At 46.9% G+C, this 24,180-nt stretch overlaps 1 protein-coding gene across 4 annotated transcripts in view; it reads right to left on the reverse strand.

Moving 5' to 3' along the window:
* Positions 1–770: 770 nt before the first annotated feature.
* GTF3C2 (general transcription factor IIIC subunit 2) overlaps positions 771–24,180 on the reverse strand; it is a 30,225-nt gene continuing 6,815 nt past the window's right edge. For 3 of the 4 annotated variants that reach the window (XM_025405701.1, XM_025405702.1, XM_025405700.1), the window contains 18 exons: positions 18,136–18,406; positions 17,652–17,973; positions 16,769–17,054; positions 12,785–12,879; positions 12,339–12,416; positions 12,102–12,200; positions 11,085–11,312; positions 10,804–10,915; positions 10,484–10,592; positions 8,879–8,904; positions 8,564–8,693; positions 4,300–4,444; positions 4,040–4,201; positions 3,762–3,849; positions 3,381–3,509; positions 2,947–3,099; positions 2,085–2,192; positions 771–1,813 (listed from right to left, as the gene is read on the reverse strand). In XM_025405701.1, coding sequence (XP_025261486.1) covers positions 1,595–1,813; positions 2,085–2,192; positions 2,947–3,099; positions 3,381–3,509; positions 3,762–3,849; positions 4,040–4,201; positions 4,300–4,444; positions 8,564–8,693; positions 8,879–8,904; positions 10,484–10,592; positions 10,804–10,915; positions 11,085–11,312; positions 12,102–12,200; positions 12,339–12,416; positions 12,785–12,879; positions 16,769–17,054; positions 17,652–17,973; positions 18,136–18,382 — 2,736 coding nt within the window. In that variant the 5' untranslated portion in view covers positions 18,383–18,406 and the 3' untranslated portion in view covers positions 771–1,594. Of the gene's footprint in view, positions 1,814–2,084; positions 2,193–2,946; positions 3,100–3,380; positions 3,510–3,761; positions 3,850–4,039; positions 4,202–4,299; positions 4,445–8,563; positions 8,694–8,878; positions 8,905–10,483; positions 10,593–10,803; positions 10,916–11,084; positions 11,313–12,101; positions 12,201–12,338; positions 12,417–12,784; positions 12,880–16,768; positions 17,055–17,651; positions 17,974–18,135; positions 18,760–24,180 lie in introns of those variants that run through there. The other variant, XM_025405699.1, reaches the window with a different exon arrangement.

The raw sequence follows: 24,180 nt of genomic DNA on the forward strand, positions 1-24,180 counted from the left end.
CTTGGGTTTCCTCCAGGTCTGTTTTCTCATCTGTACAGGATGGGGTCTCGCTCCATCACCCAGGCTGGAGTGCAGTGGCAGGATCTCGGCTCACTGCAACCTCCACCTCCCAGGTTCAAGTGATTCTTCTGCCTCAGCCTCCCGAGTAGCTGGGATTACAGGTGTGCACCACTACACCTGGCTAATTTTTTATGTTTTTGGTAGAGACAGGGTTTCACCATGTGTTGGCCAGGCTGGTCTCTAACTCCTGACCCTAAGTGATCTGCCTGCCTTATCTCCCAAAGTGTTGGGATTACAGGCATGAGCCACCACACCTGACCGGGACTTAACTTGATCCCTTCTTAAAGGAGGTTTTCTGATAGAGGAAGTCCCTACACTACTTATTTGGCCAGTCTAGAATGCCAGAGTGTTTTGTTCCAGGTAGGCACTGATCTCATCTCCACTCTCTCCAAAAAGCAGCTGCCTGGTTTTTTTCTATTTCCTGAGGTCATCCAACTATTTCCCTCCAAACCCCAGCCTACACTCCTAGGCATGTCAAGACCATGGTTTGCCTATTTCTCATCACTGGGGTGTGTCCTTGCTTAGGAGGCAGTATCATAGTCACTGTGAGTCTGCAGCATCCCACAAGAAGCCTCTAACAAGATGAGATATAACATTACTGTACTTGGGTTCTGAACACCTCCTACACACAGAACTGAAGTAGGTAAACATTCTAGTAAGTCAACAATGTGACAGTATAATGAAGGATCAAAAATCATGACGTGTAAAAGAATGGTTGAAGTAACTGAAGATATTTAATCTAGAGAAGATTTGGGAAACACATGATAGGTATGGTTAAATACTTAACAGGGCAATCACAGGGAAGATGACTGGATTTCCTTACACCCATGAGTGAAATTTATAGAAGTATACTCTGACTTGATATAAAGGAAGATTTTAAAAAACATGACTGTTCAGGAGTGTTCAAGTAGGGTCAGATGACCAGTGATTGGGAATACTTTGTAAGCAGGAGCAAGTAAGATCTGAGCCACTGTTCTATCAGTAGGGTGTCTGTGGTGTTCCTCGGTCAAAGAAGTACTCTAAGCAACTTCAGTCTCACAAATTACTATCACCCTTGTGGGCATACATGATGGTTACCCTAAAGAGGAAGTTTCAGAAGGCAGTAATATTGGATCCTGGAATAGTCAGACAGGAGCCTTCATGCATACACCCTTTTCAATTCTCCATACACCCATTCACAAGTGGTCACAAAAACACCCAGTACCTTTACTTGGCTTTACCCACTTAACAATATGCTCAATATGAGCAGTTTGACTCCCAAGCCTAGGTCAGGCCTGAGTGTTTCTCATGAGCCATAGTCTTAGGCTGAGGAGCCTTGAGAGTTGGTGGAGGGAGAGCCCCCCTGCCCGCAGGGGGCTGTGATCACAGAAGTCTGTAGAAAGAGTGGGATCTAAGGAGTCCTGGGGAGGCAGGCCTAAAGGTCCAGGCCTGGCATGATCACTGTCCAGGGAAGGCCCCCAGTTCCTATGGCTCTGTGCATAGGGGCCATTTGTTCTTGACCGACTTCACTCCAAGGATCAGGTGTGGGCCAAGGCTAGGGAGTGGGCAGAAGGCGATGGCTGGTTGGAGAGAAGCCAGGCCGTCTAGTGGGGGAGGATGGTTGGAACATAGCATTGAAGTGGGCTCGGCTTTCAAGCTGCATACGGTGGCCCAGTGGGGAGGCGAGTCCACGGACAAAATGGATTCGAACCAGCCCTGACTGCCCCCCAGATACCAGCCATCCATAGGAGTCCAGGTTTGGGCTGAAACGTACCTGTGAAGAGAACAGAAAGAGAGAGATCCTTATGGGTGGTGCTTTAGGGTGACTCTAGCTATATGAACAAAAAAAATGAGCCACAATCTGAAAGGACAGGACCATGAGGGGTGAGACAGGTAAGAATGAGAAGCCAGTGAATGAGGTACATCTGTCATGCTCTGGAGGAGGAGGAGGCTGTCATCTGTGTAACCTTTTCATCTCCCATTTCATCAGCCCCAGGCCCAGAACTGGGGGAAAAGAGTGGAGGGTGGAGAGGATGAAAGACTACCTTATGAATAGCCTCCAGCTGCAGCCTGTCCAGGCAGAGTTGAGAATGCCCCTCTCCCTCCTGCATGCGCAGCATTGGTTCTCTACGGAGCAGATCATGGAATGAACCCTGGGGAAGGGAAATGGAAGAGGAGGGAGAAAGTGAGAGGCTCCTTTTTTTATTTTTATTTACTTATTTTTTTTGAGACAGAGTCTTGCTCTGTCGCCCAGGCTGCAGTACAGTGGCGTGATCTCGGCAGCTCACTACAATCTCCGCTTCCCGGGTTCAAGCGATTCTCCTGCCTCAGCCTCCTGAGTAGCTGGGATTACAGGTGCCCGCCACCATGCCAGGCTAATTTTTTGTATTTTTAGTAGAGACATGGTTTCGCCATGTTGGTCAGGCTGGTCTTGAACTGCCCATCTCAGCCTCCCAAAGTGCTAGGATTACAGGCATGAGCCACCACGCCTGGCCCTTTTTTTTTTTTTTTTTTTTGAGACGGAGTCTTGCTGTGTTGCCAGGCTGGAGTGCAGTGGTGCGATCTCAGCTCACTGCAACCTCCACCTCCTGGGTTCAAGTGATTAACCTGCCTCAGCCTCCTGAACAGCTGGGACTACAGACATGCACCACCACACCCAGCTAATTTTTGTATTTTTAGTAGAGACAGGGGTTTCACCATGTTGGCCAGGATGGTCTCAATCTCTTGACCTCGTGATCTGCCCGCCCTGGCCCCCCAAAGTGCTGGGATTACAGGCATGAGCCACCATGCCTGGCCGAGGCTCCTTAGTTTTATATCTCTGTGCTGAACTCAGGATTACGTACTATACAAAGACTAAAGTTTTCTACCTTTTCTAACACCACACCCATTCTCCTGGCCTCAGCTTACCAAATCTGTGTCTTGAAAGAGCAAGTAGTGATGGTTGACAGTTTCAGTATAAGTTCGAGCCTTGGGAGGGTTGGGGACCCCAGATGAAGCAGAAGAATGGTCTGGACCTTCAGGACTGTCCTGATACGGTATCAGATCTGCTTTATATATAGGCTGGAAAGGAGACCATGAAATTAGGTTCTATAATATTAAAGACAGAATAAAAGCAGAGGAAAGTGGTTTGGGCAGGAAAGGCTTAAAGATGGAAGAAAGTAGTATCTTTAAATATATGCTCAGATGCAGTAGGATAGGGAAGATTATACACAAGTCTGTGCTAAGACTTTCTGGGATAATATCAGGGCCGGGAGACCTAGCACTAATTTGTACTCTACCAGAATTTGGGAGGGCATGTGGGTTAGGACCCAACAGCTGCTGTTAGATGTTCATATACGTACAAATCTTCGCTCTACAGGTCGCTTGACATTTATTGGATTCAGTGCCATATCTGGCAATATAGCAGCAATGAGCTCCCCGGATATATCTCCTGCAGCTATCGTCCCAAGCCAGTCGGATCCTGAAAGACTCTAATAGAAAGAGACAGATTTCATTCATTCATTCATTCATATATTCATTCAGAGCTATGAACTGGTAACAACTGCACAGTCTGAGACACACACAAACAAAAATGAGTTTATCATAACTGACAGCCCTGATGATAGAGTTAACACATAGCTATCTTCTCCTACCCAAAACTACTGCCTCTTTCTGACACTAATAGTGCATAAATGAGCCATTTTCCTGTGTAATGAAGACTGCAAAAGAAAGGGGGGACTCACCCAAACAGTGCCTTTTCTAGGAGCAGTGAAGTAGGCCTTGAAACCAAGATAACCAGCGTCAATATAATGAATCCCACAGAGTCCATAACTGTTAAAAGAGAAATAAATTTAAACCTTCCTTTTCTTTAGATTCATTTCTTCTCCTTAACCTCTTCCAGAATTTAAACCACCTCAGTGAACCAACTCTCTACCCTCCTCGCCCCACAACAATCTGGCATGCTTTGCACTCCAACCCTTAGGACCTGTCCCTAGATGTCCCTATCTCCATCTTGCCGTACGAGGCATAGCAGTTGTCCTGAGCCACGGTGACACCGTTGTAGGGGAGCAGCCAGGCCAGTTCTGTACTCAAGAAGCGCTTGATAGAGTTTATGGGTTCGTAAGGTCGTCGAAGGTCCCAGAATTTGATTTTCCGGTCACTCCCCGCAGAGACAAGGAAATGGCTGTAAAAAGATGGGAGAAGGTCAAATCCGAACAAATGTGGAAGAGTCAGCCAGTCCCAGTCTTCACCTTCCCCCTCCACACATCTCCTATTCCATACCTGTTAGCTTTGCACCATTGAAGGGTACGTACAGCCTGGTCATGGGCTAGGAAACACTGGAAGGGGTAGAGCTTTAAGGAGCCATCAGAGAGCCGTATCCGCTGCAGGGGTGAGTTAGTGGGAAGGTTCCAGAAAACCACCATGCCTGAAATAGGGACAGAATGTGTAAGCATTAAAAGCAAGTTCTCTCTTCCTTGCTCTAATTTCTTTCTCTGAGCACCTAGGACCTTTGTCTTCTACCCTCAGATCCAAACCACTATGAAAGGATATGGGGATCCTGATTAGCTATCCAGCATTCCCTCCAGGGCTTAAAGACTCAACATGATATTTTAACCCCAATTCTCTTCAACAAAAAAGTAATAGCTTTGTCTGGAATCTACAGTTGAAAAATGATAGGGTGAACACACCTAGTACACAGGGTAGAATGCACCTCTCTCTACTCTCCCTATAAATGAAAGTCAAGAAACTTTTAAAAAGCATAGGCTGGGCACACAGTGGCTCACGCCTATAATCTTAACACTTTGGGAGGCCAGTGCAGGTGATGATCACCTGAGGTCAGGAGTTCGAGACCAGCCTGGTCAACACGGTGAAACCCTGTCTGTACTAAAAATACAAAAAATTGGCCAGATGTGGTGGTGGGTGCCTGTAATCCCAGCTACTCGGGAGGCTGAGGCAGGAGAATTGCTTGAACCGGGAGGCAGAGGTTGCAGTGAGATGAAATTGTACCACTGCACTCCAGCCTGGGTGACGAGAATAAGACTCCGTCTCAAAAAAAAAAAAAAAAAAAAAGCATAAAAACTCTAGGAAGCCAGGCGCAGTGGCTCACGCCTGTAATCTCAACACTTTGGGAGGCCAATGTGGGTGGATCACTTGACGTCAGGAGTTCAAGACCAACCTGGCCAACATGGTAAAACCCCCATCACTACTAAAAATACAAAAAAAATTAGCCAGTGTAGTGGTGCGTGCTTGTAATCCCAGCTGCTTGGCAGGGTGAGACATGAGAATCACTTGAACCCAGGAAGCAGAGGTTGCAGTGAGCCGAGATCACGCCACTGCACTCCAGCCTGGGAGACAGAGCAAGACTCCATCTCAAAAAAAAAAAGAAAAAGAAAATGTTCGCTAACTGCCCCAAGACAAAGAGAACAGGCAAAAAGTCAAAAGCAACACAATGTTGCTAGGTGCAGTGGCTCATGTCTATAATCCTAGCACTTTGGTAGTAAAGGCAGGAAGAACACTTGCACCCAAGAGTTTGAGACCAGCCTGGGCAATATACTGAGACCCCGTCTCTAAAAAATAAAATAAGGCCAGGTACGATGGCTCACGCCTGTAATCTCAGCACTTTAGGAGGCCAGGGTGGCCATACCACCTGAGGTCAGGAGTTTGAGACCAGCCTGAACAATATGGTGAAACCCCATCTCTACTAAAAATATAATTAGCTGGCCTTTGGTGGCATGCGCCTGTAATCCCAGCTACTCAAGAAGCTGAGGTGGGAGAATCTCTTGAACTCGGGAGGTGGAGGTTGCAGTGAGCTGAGATCGTGCCACTGCACTCCAGCCTGGACCCCAGAGACCCTGTCTCAAAAAAAAATAAAATAGCCGGGTGTGGTGGTGCATGCCTGTAGTCTCAGCTACTCAGAAGGCTGAGCCGCTGAGGGAATGAATGCAGTACCTATGAACCTTTCTTGAAAAAAATTTGATGATGATGAATTATAGCCATGCAATATAAATAATTCAGCAATTGGGGGGGAGACTAAGATAAATGGACTGGTAGAGGCACTCAATCAAGTTTAGGAATTAAGAAAGCAGAACAGCATGAAGAATCATGTACCCTGACAACGTAAGAATAATACCACCAAAAGAAAAAGAACATGGAGAGAGGGACAATAAAAAGACATGTAAGAGTGTTAATTTCCTTTCCTTCCTAGCAGAAAGTCTACTTTCCTAAAAATAACACTGTCATTTTGTTTTTGAAATGGAGTCTCACTCTGTCGCCAGGCTGGAGTGCAGTGGCACGATCTTGGCTCACTGCAACATTCACCTTCCAGGTTCAAGCCTCCCGAGTAGCTGGGACTACAGGCACGTGCCATCCTGCCCAGCTATTTTTCTATTTTTTAGTAGAGACAGGGTTTCACCATGTTGGCTAGGATGGTCTCGATGTCTTGACCTCGTGATCTGCCCGCCTCGGCCTCCCAAAATGCTGGGATTACAGACATGAGCCACCGCACCTGGCCAATAACACTGTCATTTAAAAATAACAATCTAGGCCAGGCACAGTAGCTCACATTTGTAATCCCAGCAGCTGGCTGAGGGAGGTGATCACTTTGAGCTCAGGAGGTCAAGACCAGCCTGGGCAACATGGCAAAACCCCATCTCTACAAAAAACACAAAAAATTAGCTGGGCATTGTAACTTGTACCTGTAGTTCCAACTACTCCAGAGGCTGAGGTTAGAGGATTGCTTGAGCCCAAGAAGTCCAGGATGCAGTGAGCCAAGATCTTGCCACTGCACTCCAGCCTGGGTGACACAATGAGACCCTATCTCAAAATAAAACAAAACAAAACAAAACAAAACGTAGTAACTCCAACTACTTAATGTTGGAGTTATTATAAAGTAATATTTATTATAAATATATATAAGTGTCGCTTATAGTGAAGAAACATTCAGCAGGAGCTTAGCCAATATTTCAGTCTGACTTTACTATCTTTTTCTTCTATAAAATTAAGATATAATTAAATTTAATACATTTTATTTTAGAATACCTTACACAGTATGATCCCATTTTTATTCATTTAGTTAGTTAGCTAGTTAGTTAGAGACAGGGTTTCACCATGTTGCCCAGTCTCCAACTCCTGGGCTGCAATTCTCCTGCCTCAGCCTCCCAAAGTGCTGGGATTACAGGTGTGAGCCACCATGCCTGGCTGATCCCATTTTTATAAAACTCTTTCTTTCCTCTGATCTTTTTATTTGTATATATACATAAAGAACTACGTGAAGGCCGGGCGCGGTGGCTCAAGCCTGTAATCCCAGCACTTTGGGAGGCCGAGACGGGCGGATCACGAGGTCAGGAGATCGAGACCACCCTGGCTAACACGGTGAAACCCCGTCTCTACTAAAAATACAAAAAACTAGCCGGGCGAGGTGGCGGGCGCCTGTAGTCCCAGCTACTCGGGAGGCTGAGGCAGGAGAATGGCATAAACCTGGGGGACGGAGCTTGCAGTGAGCTGAGATCCGGCCACTGTACTCCAGCCTGGGTGACAGAGCGAGACTCCGTCTCAAAAAAAAAAAAAAAAAAAGAACTGCGTGAAAGGATGTTCCTCCTCACTTTTTAATTTTTAAAAAATGTTATTATTTTTAGTATATATATATATTTTTTAAGACAGAGTCTCGCTCCGTTCTCAGAGATCTCAGCTCACTGCAGACTCCACTTCCTGGGTTCATGCCATTCTCCTGCCCTAGCTTCCCGGGTAGCTGGGACTACAGGCGCCTGCCACCGTGCCCAGCTAATTTTTTGTATTTTTAGTAGAGGCAGGGTTTCACTGTGTTAGCCAGGATGGTCTCGATCTCCTGGCCTCATAATCCGCCCGCCTTGGCCTCCCAAAGTGCTGGGATTACAGGCGTGAGCCACCACGCCCAGCCTAAAAATGTTATTTTTAATGATGAGGTCTCACTATGTTGCCCAGCTGGTCTTGAAGTCCCAGCCTCAAGTGATTCCCTCCCACTTCAGCCACCCAAAGTACTGGGATTATAGGCATGAGCCACCACATCTGACAGGCATCTACTTTTTTTTTTTCCCCCAGACAGGATCTCACTCTGTTGCCTAGGCTGGAGTGCAGGGGTGTGATCTTGGCTCACTGAAACCTCTGCCTCCCGGGTTCTCATGCCTCAGCCTCCCAAGTAGCTGGGATTACAGGCGTGTGCCCCGACACTGAGCTAATTTTTTGTATTTTTTGGTAGAGACAGGGTTTCACTATGTTGACCAGGCTGGTCTCGAACTCCTGACCTGAAGTGATCTGCCTGCTTCAGCCCCTCAATGTGCTGGGATTATAAGCATGAGCCACCATGCCTGGCCCAGCATCTATCTACTCTTAAATCTTTTTCTGAGTAGAAACAGTCTAGTGACTTATTTCTTTCTAGTTTTTTCACATTGCCTGAATATTTCTAACTATATATCCAGTACTGAACCACCAAAGAAACCACCAAAAAACAAGCATATATATAAAAATGCAAAGAGCAATAGTTCCTTATGTTTTATTTTGGTATTTTTACCATTATAATATCCAGCAGCTAGGTGTTGGTGGGGCCTGGTAGGCATCCAGGCCAGGCTAAGGCACTGACCACACTCAGAGGGGTCTGTAGCTTGCATAGACCCTACCTGCAGAGTTGCCACACATTGTACCTGCAGGGAAAGAAGAGATGGGACCAGGGTTAGGGACACCTACACTGGAATGAAAGCTCACATCAATGTTTAACCCAGCAGGATGAGGGTATTTTTCAGAAGTGTAAGGAGACTCACTGTGGAATCAGCAAGGTGAGGCTCTAAGAAGATGGAGCCTCAGCTAAGGTAGCAGGTTCCTCACTCACCTTATATATGGCAGGCTTCACCGCATCTGTGAGGGAAAAAGAGCAGTAACTAACTCTATGGATCCCGAGGACTCAGCGGGTCTTACTCTGTCACCCAGGCCCGAGTGCAGTGGCATGATCATGGCTCACTGCAGCCTCCAACTCCTAGGCTCAAGCAATCCTCCTGCCTCAGCCTCCCAAAGTGCTGGGATTATAAGTGTGAGCCACCATGCCTAGCCAGGCCTCGCTTTTTTTTTTCCTGTAGACCTCCTCTGCGGACACAGGCCTTGCTCTTAAACCAGCAACCAATCCTTTAAATAGTGACGTTCCCTTATCCTTTGTTGAGAAAGTCCTTATCTTTCCATCACCAAATTTATGAACCTACCTCTATCTGCTCCCATCTTCTTTCCTTCTGTTACACCTGATAGTATCCTTCCTCCTATCAGAAGAGCAATCCCTTCACTCCACTCTCTCCTCATTCTCTAGCACCTTTTCCAGAACACTGCTCATTCTGTTATCCTCCTTCCTCCTGTGTCATCCACTTGTTCCCTCCCTAGTCTGTCACTCCCATGTTGCCATGTGAACATGCCCTACTGTCTCCTGTCCAAATAAAGGGACAAAACCTTTCTTTACTGACCACACTCACGCAATCCACCACCCTCAATTACTGGCTCCCCTTCACAGCCAATTTTTTTTTTTTTTTTTTTTTTTTGAGACAGGGTCTCACTAAGCCACCCAGGCTACAGTGCAGTGGCACAATCTCAGTTCACTGCAGCCTCAACCTCCTGGGCATAAGTGATCCTCCCACCTAGGCCTCCCAAGTAGCTGGGACTACAGGCACGCATCACTATGCTCGGCTACTTTTTAAAATTTTTTTTGTAGAGACGACATCTCATTATATTGCCCCAGCTGGTCTCAAACTCCTAGGCTCAAGCAATCCTACCACCTAGGCCTTGCAAAGTACTGGAATTAAGGCATGGGCCACCATGCCCAGTCCCACAGCGAAACTTCTTGAAAGAACTGTCTGTATTTACTATCTTTATTTTCTGACCTCCTATTACCTCCTCAACCCACTCCGCAAGACCACCACATATGGGACTTCTCAGGGCTCCAACCTTTGTGCCCTCTTCTTTAAATACTCAGTACTAATGAAAAATAAATTCAACATATAGGAGCTGCCTTTTCCTGACTCCTTCTTCCTCTTGCTCATCTTCAGCTCTCTATTCTATCCCTCTCTTCAGAACAAGCGATTGTGTTTGTGTGGTGGTGAGGGCAGGAGAGGCTAAGAACAGGATTAGGGGAACAAGAGTATGGCAGGGGAGATGGGCCCTATCCATCAGCCCAAGCCCTCAGCAGCTCTTTACACAGCCAGTTACCTATAGCAGCAACAGGGGGAAAGTCCTGAGAGCACAGAAGAGGGAAGGAGAGATAAAGAGAGAGTACAGCTGCAAGACTGCAAAAGAGAGAGGGCTCGAGAACAAACCAGAGTCACAACGCAGGGTATGTGTGTGGCTGAGTAAGGCTTTGTGCTAGAGAGACTGGCCCAGGGGAGCTTCCAGGGAGATAGGTCCTGCTATGCTCTGGCCACCACGACAGCAGCCCCATTCTCCTTGCTGTGCTACTCACCTGGGGGTTGCTGAGCCAGCAGGGCCTCTGGATGGGGTAGACTGAACAGCAGTACTTTCCCGTCTGAGCAGGCCAGAGCCAAGAGACCCAACCGGGGCAGGAGAGGAGCCTAAAGGGTAAAAGATGTGCTGAGGCTTGCTGCCTTCAACTGACTCACAGAAAACCTTTGAGGTTCTAGTCCCTGAAAATACTGTATGGAGTTGCTGGAAAAACTCCATCCACCACACTCCAACTTTCCTTCCTTAAACTCTAAGAATTCCCAGGGCCTCTTTGTCCTGGCTTTGAGTCCTAGGGCCATCCCACAGTCGACTGCGAAGTACCTTCCGAGGGGTGCCTGGAAGTTCCCATGCTCCACTAGGGCAGAACTTGAGGTCCCAGATGCAGCCGTTGTCACAAGCAATCCCATAGACAAAGTGGGCCCTGTTGCCAGGACTGGAGAGAGAGAGCATGTGGGGATGGTGGGTAGGAAGAAGGGACGTAGGGCTGCCAGAGGTAAGCTCCCCTTGTCTCAGCCCAATCCAATTCCTTCCCCCTATCCTGTCCAGACCCCATCCTGCTGTCCTCAACCACCCTCCCATGGCAGTGTCCAACCCCACCTCACCAGCTTTCTTGCTGCAAGGTCCCAAGGCCCCAGAGCTGGAGCAGCCCAGGACCCGAATGAAGCTGGCTCAGTGGGTGTGTCTCATTCATGTCAGGGCTGGAGAAAAGAGCCACATATTGCGAGGCTCCTGCCCCCTCTGGCACTGGGCACCAGTCCAGAGCCCAGAGCGGTCCCCCCGTGAAGAAGGACACATCCCAGCGCTCTGGATGTGCTGTGATCGAGCTAAATCTAGAGAAAAATCAAAGATGGGATGAAGAAAGGAATTAATGAAAGGTAATGAGGACTGTATGGGAGCTCCACCCAGAGCCAGTATGAACTGGCTCAAGCAAGAGCCTGAATATTAAAAACAGTTTACAAGTGAGAAGAGTCCTTGGCTACCATTTGTATCTTCATCCTTTCCTTCCCAAAGTCTGTCTTATATTATTTGAGATGGGGTCTGTCACCCAGGATGGAGTGCAGTGGCATGATCTGCAGCCTTGACCTCCCAGGCTCAAGTGGTTATCCCACCTCAGCCTCTGGAGTAGCACATGCCACCATACCCCACTAACTTTAAAATTTTTTGTAGAGATAGGGGTCTTGCTATGTTGCCTAGGCTGGTCTCGAACTCGTGGGCTCAAGTAATCCTCCCTTTTTGGCCTCCCAAAGTGCTGGGATTACAGGTGTGAGCCACCATGCCCAGCCTCCAAAGTCTGTCTAGCTCCAGCTCATCTTCAGGGCTGTTCATTCTGGAATACTATAGTATTTTCCCTAAGGCTAGTCTGTCCAGGTCTATCTGAGTACATGTAACCTTGTGAACTGCTTTGGCCCCTAAATCTCTCTAGCTTCCCTCAGCCTGCCAGCAGTAATGAACACTACAAATCAGAGAGGACTGACCAGCTCTAGCCAGCACTCTTATTCTTGGGACCAACTCGACCAGCATCAAGGGAAGGACAGGACTTATCTGTCATCTCTTTCAACATTCATTTTTCTTGTTTCTGGCTCCAGAATCAGAAAAAAGGGCGGATGTGCAATCTTCACCTGTTTATTCGGTAGAGGGTGCCATCTTCAGGTAGCCCTTCACGTTGTACAGAAAACAATGGAGACTTCTCCTCCTGGGGCAGGTAGGGAGCGGCCTCACTGGGGGAAGGCAAAGGGAACAGTTTAAATTTGGAAGGGTTTCACCCATCCCAGGGTTCCCATTATAGAGCCTCTGTCACCCTTTTGTCTCCAGTGGTGTCACCCTTCCTAAGCTTCAGAGATGCTGCTTCAACTTACAGCTCAGATAACAAGTGCCACTTCCAGGCTAAAGGAATCCATTCAGCAAACTCCCAGTATGAATGTTTCTGCTCTCGGCTGGAGAAAAAGCAGCAGCATTAATGGAGGAGGAGAGGGATTCTAGAGCAGCACAGTCCAATAAAACTTTCTGTGGGGATGGAAATGATCTATTATCTGTGCTGCCCAATATGCCAGCTGCTAGCTCCAATTAGCTACTGGGCACCTAAAATGTGGCTAGTGCAGCTGAGAAACAGAGCCTTTCATTTTATTTCACTTCAGTTAAAGCGTTCTAGAGCTCTTGCCTCTAGAGCAGTGCTTTCTAGTAATGAGTGTCATCACAGTATCCCCCATGACTGCTTGTCTCTCCCACAGCCCCACTTCAATACCATCCTTGCACTCCTCTACCACCCCTTCATTATCCCCAGCCCCCAGTTCCCAAGTCTCACAAGTCCTTGGTGAGATGGAGGCACTTCCAAACAGGAGCCATGATGTGATTTGGTAAGCCATTGGGAGCCATTCCCCGGCAGTGTGGCTTCTGCTTCTGAGGATCAAATTGAAGAAAATATAAGGAAGCGAATTCTACAGGTTGGACAAAGTCCCAGAGAGTGTTCTTTTCCAGTTTTTATCTTCTTTGGCAATACCTCCCCTTCCAATCACTGCCCTATCAGCATCTTAAAAGATTTGTGTTTCAACCATTATAATGACTTCTTTACCTTCTGCACCACTCCTCCATCGAAAATGCAAAATCCGTTACCTATTTTCTGTTCAGCTTCCTCAACATCTCCATGGCATTTGATTTAGAGGACTTCCCTTATGCCTCTTGAAACTCCCACCCTATGGAACAGTCTCCCTTACTCCTCTCCCCTCTCTAATATTCCTTCACATGCTCTCCCTTCTTGACAGGTCTCCTCAATGATGGATTCCCCAGAGTTCCTGTCGTCTTCTCGCCCCTCTACACAGACAGACACTGACACACTCCTAGTAATCTCATCTCATGTCCCAAAGCTTTGCCTACTATCTTTTTGTTTATTTGGTTGTTTTTTTTGTTTTTGTTTTTGAGACAGGGTCTCACTCTGTCGCCCAGGCTGGAGTGCAGTGGCGCGATCTTGGCTCACTGCAGCCCCAGCCTCCGCCTCCTGGGCTCAAGCAATCCTCTCACCTCTGCCTCCTGAGTAGCTGGGACTACAGGCACAGCGCACCACACCTAGCTAATATTTTTGTATTATTTTGTAGAGACAAGGTTTCTCCATGGCCCAGACTGATTTTGAACTCCTGGGCTCAAGCGATCCTTCCCCCTCAGCCTCCCAAAGTGCTGGGATTACAGGTGTGAGCCACCACACCTGGCCTTTTTAAAAATTTAGAGACAGGGTCTTGCTATGTTGCCCATGCCAGACATCAACTCCTGGGCTCAAAAACTCCTCCTGCCTCAGCCTCCTGAGTAGCTCAAAGTACAAATGCATACCACTGAACCCAGTTTGACTACCATCTTTATGCCTGATTATCAAGTTTACATCTCCGTAATGTAAACCTGACTCGGTCTCAACTTCTCTACAAGTTCTAGACAGTGTTGTGGCAAGTCATATTAGAGCATGAGGCAAATGGAAAAAAAATAATCAGTTAAAAAAAAATCAGTAAAGTTCCTGTCTTTATTTAAAATTTTGATATTTTGTTCATCATGGAACAAAATACCCATGATTTGTTGCATTGATTTGATTTTTTAAAATGTTGCATCAAAATAGCATTTATCTCTATTACTGAGGGTTTCTGTTGTCCCTTAAATGTTGCACATGAGGCAAGTAAGGCACTGGTCTCATATATGCAACTGGTGATCAGACATCTCCAGCAGAATGGCCCATGGCCCATGGGCATCTCAAACTCAACATGTCAGAAAGTGAATTCTGCCAGGTGTGGTGGCTCGCACCTGTAATCCCAGCACTTTGGGAGGCCAAGGCGGGCAGATCACCTGAGGTCAAGAATTCAAGACCAGCCTGGCCAACATGGCAAAACCCCATCTCTACTAAAAATACAAGTTAGCTGAGCGTGGTGGCGCGTGCCTGTAATCCCAGCTACTTGGGAAGCTGAGGCAGGAGAATCGCTTGAACCCAGGAGGCGGAGGTTGCAGTGAGCTGAGATCGCTCCACTGCACTCCAGCCTGGGTAACAGAGCAAGACTCTGTTTCAAAAAAAAAAAAAAAAAAAGTGAATTCATCTTCTTCCCTCCCCACCTTTGCCCCTCCCACATCCTTCGCCCTTTCCATGTTCCCAGGTTCAGTGCATGATGCCACCATTTAAGCTGGAAGCTGCTATTCAACTTCCTCCCTCCCTTCAATTCCTAAATACTGTTAATTCTCTTACATATTCCATTCTGTGAGAGAACACAGAAACAAAAGAATTTTAATAAAATTTTTTTAAATTATCTTACATATCTTTTTTTTTTTTTTTTTTTTTTTTTTAAAGACAGAGTCTGGCTGGAGGGCAATGATGTGATCTCAGCTCATCGCATCCTTTGCCTCCTGGGTTCAAGTGATTCTCCTGCCTCAGCCTCCCAAGTAGCTGGGACTACAGGTGCATGCCACCACACCCAGCTAATTATTTTTGTATTTCTAGTAGAGACAGAGTTTCACTATGTTGGTCAAGCTGGTCTCAAACCCCTGGCCTCAAGTGATCCACCTGCCTTGGCCTCCCAAAGTGCTTGGATTACAGGTGTGAGCCACCACGCCTGGCCTTTTACATATCTCTTGAATCTGCCCCCTCCCTGCTCTTCTCTTCCTTCACTGCTTGATTTAGGACCTCACTATCTCTTACCTGAATAATGGAAACTGTTTTTTTTTCTTTTTTTTTTTTTTGAGAAGGAGTTTCACACTGTTGCCCGGGCTGGAGTGCAATGGTGCAATCTCGGCTCACTGCAACCTCCACCTCCTGGGTTCAAGCAATTCTCCTGCCTTAGCCTCTTGAGTAGCTGGGATTACAGGCATGCATCACCACACCCAGCTAATTTATTTTTATTTTTAGTAGAAACGGGGTTTCACTACGTCGGCCAAGCTGGTCTTGAACTCTTGACCTTGTGATCTGCCTGCCTTGGCCTCCCAAAGTGCTGGGATTACAAGGCATGAGCCACCGTGCCTGGCAAAACTGTCCTCTTGTCAACTATAATTTGACCTATTTTCCTAACTGATGTAATTTTTCTTTTTTTTTTTTTTTCTTGAGACGGAGTCTCGCTCTGTCGCCCAGGCTGGAGTGCAGTGGCCGGATCTCAGCTCACTGCAAGCTCCGCCTCCCGGGTTTACGCCATTCTCCTGCCTCAGCCTCCCGAGTAGCTGGGACTACAGGCGCCCGCCACCTCGCCCGGCTAGTTTTTTGTATTTTTAGTAGAGACGGGGTTTCACCGTATTAGCCAGGATGGTCTCGATCTCCTGACCTTGTGATCTGCCAGTCTCGGCCTCCCAAAGTGCTGGGATTACAGGCTTGAGCCACCGCGCCCGGCCTATTTTTCTACTTAAAAACATTCGTTGTACAGAGTTTCTGTACAACTGAACTGTGCGTGTTTTTTTTTTTTGAGATGGAGTCTCGCTGTCTTACCCAGGTTGGAGTGCAGTAGTCGATCTCAGCTCACTGTAACCCTCTGCCTCCTGGGTTCAAGTGATTCTCCTTTCTCAGTCTCCCGAGTAGCGGGGACTACAGGTGCGCACCACCATGCCTGGCTAATTTTTGTATTTTTAGTAGAGACAGGGTTTCACTATATTGGTCAGGCTGGTTTCAAACTCCTGACCCCGGGTGATCCACCCGCCTCGGCCTCCCAAAGTGCTGGGATTACAGACATTAGCCACCGCGCCCGGAATGGTTAAAATGGCAAATTTTATGTTACATACATTTTACCACACACACACACACAAAAAACCTATAAACAAAAACAATCTTTGTTGGTTCCTATTGGTCTATGTCCTTTCATCTTCTCCAGTTTAATCTCGCCTACAACTTTACTCCAGGCCCTGTGCTCCAGCCATAACCAATTTCTGGGAAAACCATCCCCTCTGGCAAACTTCTACTTATCCTTCAAGAAGCAATTCAACTATCATTCCTCTGTGAGGCCTAAGCAGTTAATTGCCCTTCCTCTATATGCCTACATCATTTTGTTCACTCCTGGGGTAGTGCTGATTGCACTGTGAACTTGTAAGGCAGGACACTGTCTTATTTATATTTGTGTTTCCTAACAGAGAATAGACACTCAATATATGAATGATCTTGTTTACCGTACCCCTTCTTCTGCGCTTTCCCTAATATGCCAACTGTTTTTGAAATTGACCCTTTTTTCTTTAACCTGTTTTGTCTATTATAGTTACCAGGTCAAAGCTATCTTTCCTTTCTCAGTACCTTGCTGGTCCCCTAAAATCCTACTATGTCCCCATTCACTTTCTTGTCCATTGAGGTTACCCCTGAAGTAGATCCTCGTGGGGTGCTTCGGGGCACTGCAGGCTCAGGTTCAGACGAGCTCTCACTTGGGCCCTCACTTTCTTCCACATCTTCAGCCTCAACCTGGAGAAAAAAGTCTTCATCCCGTGGAGCACCATCCACCTCTTCTCCACCTGGACAGGCTGCTGGCTGCCGGATCTTCTTCGGTTTGGTGGGGCTGCTCACCTTGGGGCCCTCAGGACAGGACACAGGAGCAGGCAAGGCTGTTGAGAGCTCTTCAGCCAGTTCCTGAAGATACAGAAGTGCCCTGTGGGATAGGGCAGAGTCAGAGCCATTCTCACATATAACTGAGAACCCACGTTTCCAGACATGGTTATTTTTATCTCAATGGATCCTCCCAATAACCCCATGATTAACCAATTAACTCTATTAATTTCCCCTTCCCCCTTGGAAGATGAAAAACCAGAAATCTAAGTTATGTGACTTGGCCGAGATGATTCAGATAACAAATGTGGAATCTGAACCCAGGTCTTCTTACTCCGAGTTCAATGCATTTTTCATTCCACCACAGTCAAAGAACACAGAGGGCAAGAGAAAGAATGGAACAGCACATATATATTGACATATACTGGACAGTAAAACAGCAATAAAGAGCTGGGTAGTTTGTGAAAAATGGCATTGGACATAAAGTACAGAAAGTAATTCTCAGATAAACCAAGTTAGCAATATGTACCATTAATAGTGCTGTGGTAAGAGCCTAATGGACTGCTGAAGTCCCTAGAATCCAGACACCACCCCTGCTTACCTAATACCTCATCACAGTCTTCTCATCCCTCCAACATCTGCCCCACCCTGATCCCTTCACCCAACCCCCCTCTACCAAGCTGTGCCCCACAATCCTTACACTTGGGCAGCCCTTCGGCGGGGTCGTTCCCCAGAAGGGGTCTCAAAGTCCTCAGGGGGCCTCTTTGGAGATGGAGATTCTGGCCGTTCTAGGTCTTTTGACAACTTCAGCAGTAGCAGCTCTGCCTTGGACTTTCGACCTCGTTTCTTAGGCATGGGGGTGGACAGAGGGTTGGACTGATCTAAGAGACCAGGAACCAGAGGGGCTGATGGAGGATTAGGCTGTTGGGGCCTTTTGGGGCCTTTTCGTGTCCTACCACCTCTCTTCCGGCCAGGCTTTGAGGCCCTAGGCTTTGAAACCTTTGACATCTCTGAAGAAAGATCTGTAGAGAAGAATATGGGTCTGTGAGATGGGACCAGAACTCAAACCTCTTTGGAAAAGATTACCCTGTATCCAGGTTTGTAAGATCCTATGAGCTCAACCTGCTCTCTTTCATCTTAAGCTCGGCATGGGGAATAAAAAGATAAGAGGACAAGGTACATACCTTGCTGTTCCAGTCTGGAGAGGCTTTCCTGCTCTGAAGGGAGCCTCCTCTGATCAGGAGAATCCTCAAATCCAGGCAAAGGGGTAGGTAATGACATCTCTATGGAAGCCTCTGCACTGGTCATTTCTGAAGAGGTCTTGACATCAAGCTGATTTAGCACATCTTGTCCAGGAGAGTCTACCACAGTCATGTTCCCCACGGGGCCGGCCTCCCCCAGGGCAACATAGCCGACCCCGCAGGTATCCATCAGCACCCCCCAAAATGGCTGCCCCTGCATACAGAGACATACAAATGAGTAGAAGACAGAAACTATTTGTACTAGCTCAGATTTTTCTTTCCCCATCTTTTCTCCCCTCATTCTCACACCCATACCCAAGTTCTCTGATTATTCACTCATTCAACAATATTTACTAAGCACCTTCTATATGTTAGGCACTGTTCTGGAAACTGGTAAGGAGCCAGGTGCAGTGGCTCACACCTGCAATCCCAACACTTTGGGAAGCTGAGGCAGGAAGGCAGCTTGAGCTTAGGAGTTTGAGGCTAGCCTGGGCAACACAGCAAGACCCCTTCTCTAGCAAAAAAAAAAAAATTTTTTTTAATTAAAAAATTAAAAACAAAAAAAGAAACTGGTGATATGACAATAAGCAAGACAGATAAGGTTCCTGCCCTCATGGAACTTACATTTTGGTGAAGCAGACAAACAAGTAAACAAAGCTTTCTTTTTCTTTTCTTTTTTTTTTTTTTTTGACAGAGTTTCGCTCTTGTCACCCAGGCTGGAGTGTAATGGCGTGATCTTAGCTAACTGCAACCTCCACCTCCTGGGTTCAAGCAATTCTCCTGACTCAGCCTCCCGAGTAGCTGGAATTACAGGCACGTGCCACCATGCCCAGCTAATTTTTGTATTTTTAGTAGAGATGAGGTTTCACCATGTGGGCCAGGCTGGTCTCAAACTCCTGACCTCAGGTGATCCACCCACCTCAGCTTCCCAAAGTGCTGGGATTACAGGTGTGAGCCACCGTGCCTGGCCATAAAGCTTCCATTTATTAAATGCTAACTATGTGCCAAGCACTATACTAAATGCTATATATAATTATCTAATTTAAAGCTCATATATTTTCTTGTAAGGATGAAGCAGTGAATGCACAATTATTTAACCTCTGTCTCTGAAACCCAATGAAATGAAACATACACACAGACATACACACACCCCAAAAAAGGAGAGAGAGAAAAATTTGTTTATCATGAATCTAGGAAAGGGACACAACTTCCTTAGAATATCCTACAAAAAAGAGCTGCCAGATACTACAAAATTTAGACCAAAGTGAAGAGGCATACTTAATGTTAACATCTATTTTTGTAAGGATTAGTCAAGGAATAAGTTTATTTAAGAATAAAAGACCAGGCAGGATGGCTTATGCCTGCAATTCCAACACTTTGAGAGGCCAAGGAAGAAGGACTGCTTGAGGCCAGGAGTTCAACACCAGTCTGGGCAACATAGGGAGAACTCATCTCTACAAAAAATTTTAAAAGTTAGCTGGGCATGGTGGTGCGCACCTGTAGTCCCAGCTACATGTAAGGCTGAAACAGGAGGATTGCTTGAGCCTAGGAGTTCGAGGTTACAGTGAGCTATGATGGTGTTATCATACTCCAGCCTAGGCAACCATAAGACCCCATCTCTAAAAATATTTAAAAATAATTTTCTGGCCAGGCACGATAGCTTATGCCTGTAATTCCAGCACTTTGGGAGGACAGGGCAGAAGGATGGCTTGAGTCCAGGAATTTAAGACCATCCTGGGCAACAGAGTGAGACCCCTTTGCTACAAAAAAACATGGTGGTGCACACCTGTAGTCCCAGCTACTTGGGAGGTTGAAGTGGGAGAATCACTTGAGCCCAGGAGTTCAAGGCTGCAGTGAGCTGTAATCACATCACTGCACTACAGCCAGGGCAACAAAGCAACACCCTATCTCAAGTAAATAAATAAATGAATTTATTTTTTAAAAAGAATGAGTTGGCCGGGCACAGTGGCTCACACCTGTAATCCCAGCTGAGGCGGGCAGATCACCTGAGGTCAGGAGTTCGAGACCAGCCTGGCCAATATGGTGAAACCCCGTCTCCACTAAAAAGACAAAAATTAGCCAGGCACGGTGGAAGGCGCTTGTAATCCCAGCTACTCAGGAGGCTGAGGCAAGAGAATCAACTGAACCCGTGGGGCGGACGTTGCAGTGAGCTGAGATCACGCCACTGTACTCCAGCCTGGGTGGAGTGAGACTCTGTCTTTAAAAAAAAAGAATGAGCCAAAGAGTTCTTTGGTGCCCTGCCATCAATATTTCACCTGGATGGGGGTGGTGGGTAGGCTATGAGATAATCAAGGAACACCCTATTACATTAAGAAAGTTTTTCTTTTTTTTATTTTTTTGAGACGGAGTTTCACTCTTGTTGTCCAGGCTGGAGTGCAGTGGTGTGATCTCGGCTCACTGCAACCTCTGCCTCCCAGGTTCAAGTGATTCTCCTGCCTTGGCCTCCCGAGTAGCTGGGACAACAGGTGCCCGCCACCACACCCAGCTAATTTTTTGTATTTTTAGTAGAGATGGGGTTTCACCATGTTGGCCAGGCTGGTCTTGACTCCTGACCTCAGGTGATATGCCCACCTTGGCCTCCCAAAGTGCTAGGATTACAGACTTGAGCCACCATGAATGACCACTTTTCTTTTTTTTTTTGAGACAGGCTCTTGTTCTATCATTCAGGCTGCAGTGGTACAGTGGTGTGATCACAGCTCACTGCAGCCCTGTCCTCCAGGGCTCAAGCAATCTTTCTGCCTCAGCCTCCCAAGTAGCTAGGACTACAGGCATGTATCACCATGCCTGGCTAATTTTTAAAATTTTCGTAGAGATGAGGTCTCACTACGTTGCCCAGGATGGTATTGAATTCCTGGGCTCAAGCAATCTTTCCACCTGTCTCCCAAAATGTTGGGATTATAGGTGTTAGCCATCGTGCCCATCCTGAAACTTTTTTTTTTTTTTTTTGAGACAGGGTCTCGTTCTGTAACCCAGGCTGGAGGGCAGTGGTGCAATCACAGCTCACTGCAGCCGGGACCTCCCAGGCTCAGGTGATCCTCCCACCTCAGTCAACTGAGTAGTTGGTACTACAGGCATGTACCACCATGCCTGAATAATTTTTGTTATTTTTTGTAGAGACTAAGTTGCACCATGTTGCCCAGGCTGGAGTGCAATGGCGTGACTACATACTCGAAATCCTGGACTCAAGCAATTCTCTCCACTTCATCTCCCAAAATGCTGGGATTACTGGCATAAACCACTATGCCTTGCCTTTTTTACTTTTTAAAATTAATTTTTTTTTTTTTCCCCCGAGTCAGGATCTCGCTCTGTCACCCAGGCAGGTGTGGTGGTGTGATCATAGCTCACTGCAGCCACTAACTCCCGGGCTCCAACAATCCTCCCTTTCCAGCTTCCCAAGTAGCCGAGACTTCAAATGTGCAGCAATACGCCCAGATAAGTTTTTAATTTTTTTTTGTGCAGATTGGGTCTTGCTATTTTGCCCAGGCTTGTCTTGAGTTCCTAACCTCAAGAGATCCTCCCACCTTGGCTTCCCAAAGTGCTGTGATTACAGGCATAAGCCACCATGCCTGGCCAAGAAACCTTTCCACATTGAAAAATTAACTAAAATTGTCACGAGTCTTCATTTTCTTCAAACCCCAAAAAATTAGCTGTATAACCATGGGCCAAAGTAAACTGAGATAAAACACTGACCACCAAACCCGAAACCTAAGCAACACAGAACTCTCCAAGGGTCCAGTTTTTGGCCAGAATAACCTGCCTGTCTGTGATACAGCGGGAGACACAGTTCAAATCCCAGGATGGGACACCCCCTCCCACCACAGATCTATATACGCCTTAAGGATAAAGGATAAACAGTTCATCAGTCTCAGTGGAAAAGTGTGCTAATACAAATTCCATAAGAAATATAAAATAAAAGCTTCCAACTGTCTCACATGAGGAAGCTACAGATTATAAACTATAACCATGGCCAACCTTCTGAGGCAGGTGCTGAGGACACAAGAAAACACATGTGCCAAAGATACATTATAACACTGTCAAGGTAAATAAAGGTCAGTGAAAATCCATCTATATTGTTCTTTTGATAAATAAGAAGCCCTGACAGAACTGCCCCATTCAAAATTAGTCACAAGCAAAAAGGACCTATGCATAGATTACTTAAAGAATAAAAAGGATAGAAAGATGAAGAGTACCCTTTTGAAGAAGTGATTCAGAAAACAGAAGCAAATTTCCAACAAAAATTCCTGCACTTTCAAAAACACCAAAGGGATTGTGAAATCCAAGAACTGGGGTTTGAACATCCCCTCCAAAACTCATGTTGAAATTTAATTGCCATTTGAAACAGTATTAAGAGGTGGGACCTTCAAGAGATGATTAGGCTACAAGGGCTGTACCCTGACCAGTCAGATTAGCATCATTATAAAAGGGTGAGTTTAGCGCAGGACTTAATCCCTGTAATCCCTGCATTTACGCAGTCGGAGGTGGGAGGATCCCTTGAGCCCAGGAGTTTGAGACCAGCCTGGGCAACATGGCAAAACTCTGTCTCTACAGAAAAATACCAAAACAGGGCCAGGTGCAGTGGCTCACGCCTGTAATGCCAGCACTTTAGGAGGCCGGGGCAGGCGAATCACGAGGTGAAAAGTTCAAGACCACTCTGGCCAACATGGTGAAATCCTCTCTATACTAAGCATACAAAAATCAGCTGGGTGTGGTGCTGCATGCCTGTAATCCCAGCTACTTGGGAGGCTGAGGCAGGAGAATTGCGGAGGTTGCAGTGAGCCAAGATTGCGCCACTGCACTCCAGCCTGGGCAACAGAGCAAGACTCCATTTGGAAAAAAAACAAAAAACAAAAAAAAAACTAGCTAGGCATGGTGGACAGCAGGGACCTGTAGTCCCAGCTAGTCAGGAATTGGAGGTGGGAAGATCATCTGAGCCTGGGAGGTGGAGGTTGCAGTGAGCAGAGATCGTAGTGAGCAGAGATCGCGCCCCTGCACTCTAGCCTGGGTAATAAAGCGAGACTCTGTCTCAAAAAACAAAAAACAAAAAAAATAAAAAACATGTATCATAACAATAAACACATATCATTTACATTCATCCATTAAAAGAAACAATAGGGGCAGATACAGGCTCATGCCTGTATTCCCAGCATGTTGGGAGGCCGAGGCAGGCAGATTGAGGCCAGGAATTTGAGGCCAGCCTGGCCAACAAAGCGAAACTCCATCTCTACTAAAAATACAAAAATTAGCTGGGCATGGTGGCACATGCCTGTGATCCCAGCTACTCGGGAGATTGAGGCATGAGAATCACTTGAGCCTGGGAGGTGGAGCCGAGATCACACCACTGCATCCCAGCCTGGGCAGACAGAGCAAGACGCTATCTCAAAAGTAAAAAGAATAAAGATTTGGTTTGAGGGCCGGGCGCGGTGGCTCCAGCCTGTAATCCCAGCACTTTGGGAGGCTGAGGCGGGCGGATCACAAGGTCAGGAGTCCCTGCACTCCAGCCTGGCCAACACTGTGAAACCCCGTCTCTACTAAAAATACAAAAATTAGCCAGGAGCGGTGGCGGACGCCTGTAGTCCCAGCTATTCGGGAGGCTGAGGCAGAAGAATAGCTTGAACCTGGGAGGCGGAGGTTGTAGTGAGCAGAGATCGGGCAACTGCACTCCAGCCTGGGGCGACAGAGACTGACTCGGTCTCAAAAACAAAACAAAACAAGGTCTGCTTTGATTTTAATTTTGTATTTTTTTTTTTGAAATGGAGTCTTGCTCTTGTCACCTAGGCTGGAGTGCAGTGGCCTGATCTCAGCTCACCGCAACCTCTGCCTCCCAGGTTCAAGTGACTCTCCTGCTTTAGCCTCCCCAGTAGCTAGGATTACAGGCGGCTGCCACCGCACCCAGCTAATTTTTGTATTTTTAGTAGAGATGGGGTTTCACCACGTTGGCCAGGCTGGTCTCGAACGCCTGACCTCAAG

This window comes from Theropithecus gelada, chromosome 13 (genome assembly GCF_003255815.1).
Source record: "Theropithecus gelada isolate Dixy chromosome 13, Tgel_1.0, whole genome shotgun sequence".
NCBI classification, from domain to species: Eukaryota; Metazoa; Chordata; class Mammalia; order Primates; family Cercopithecidae; genus Theropithecus; species Theropithecus gelada.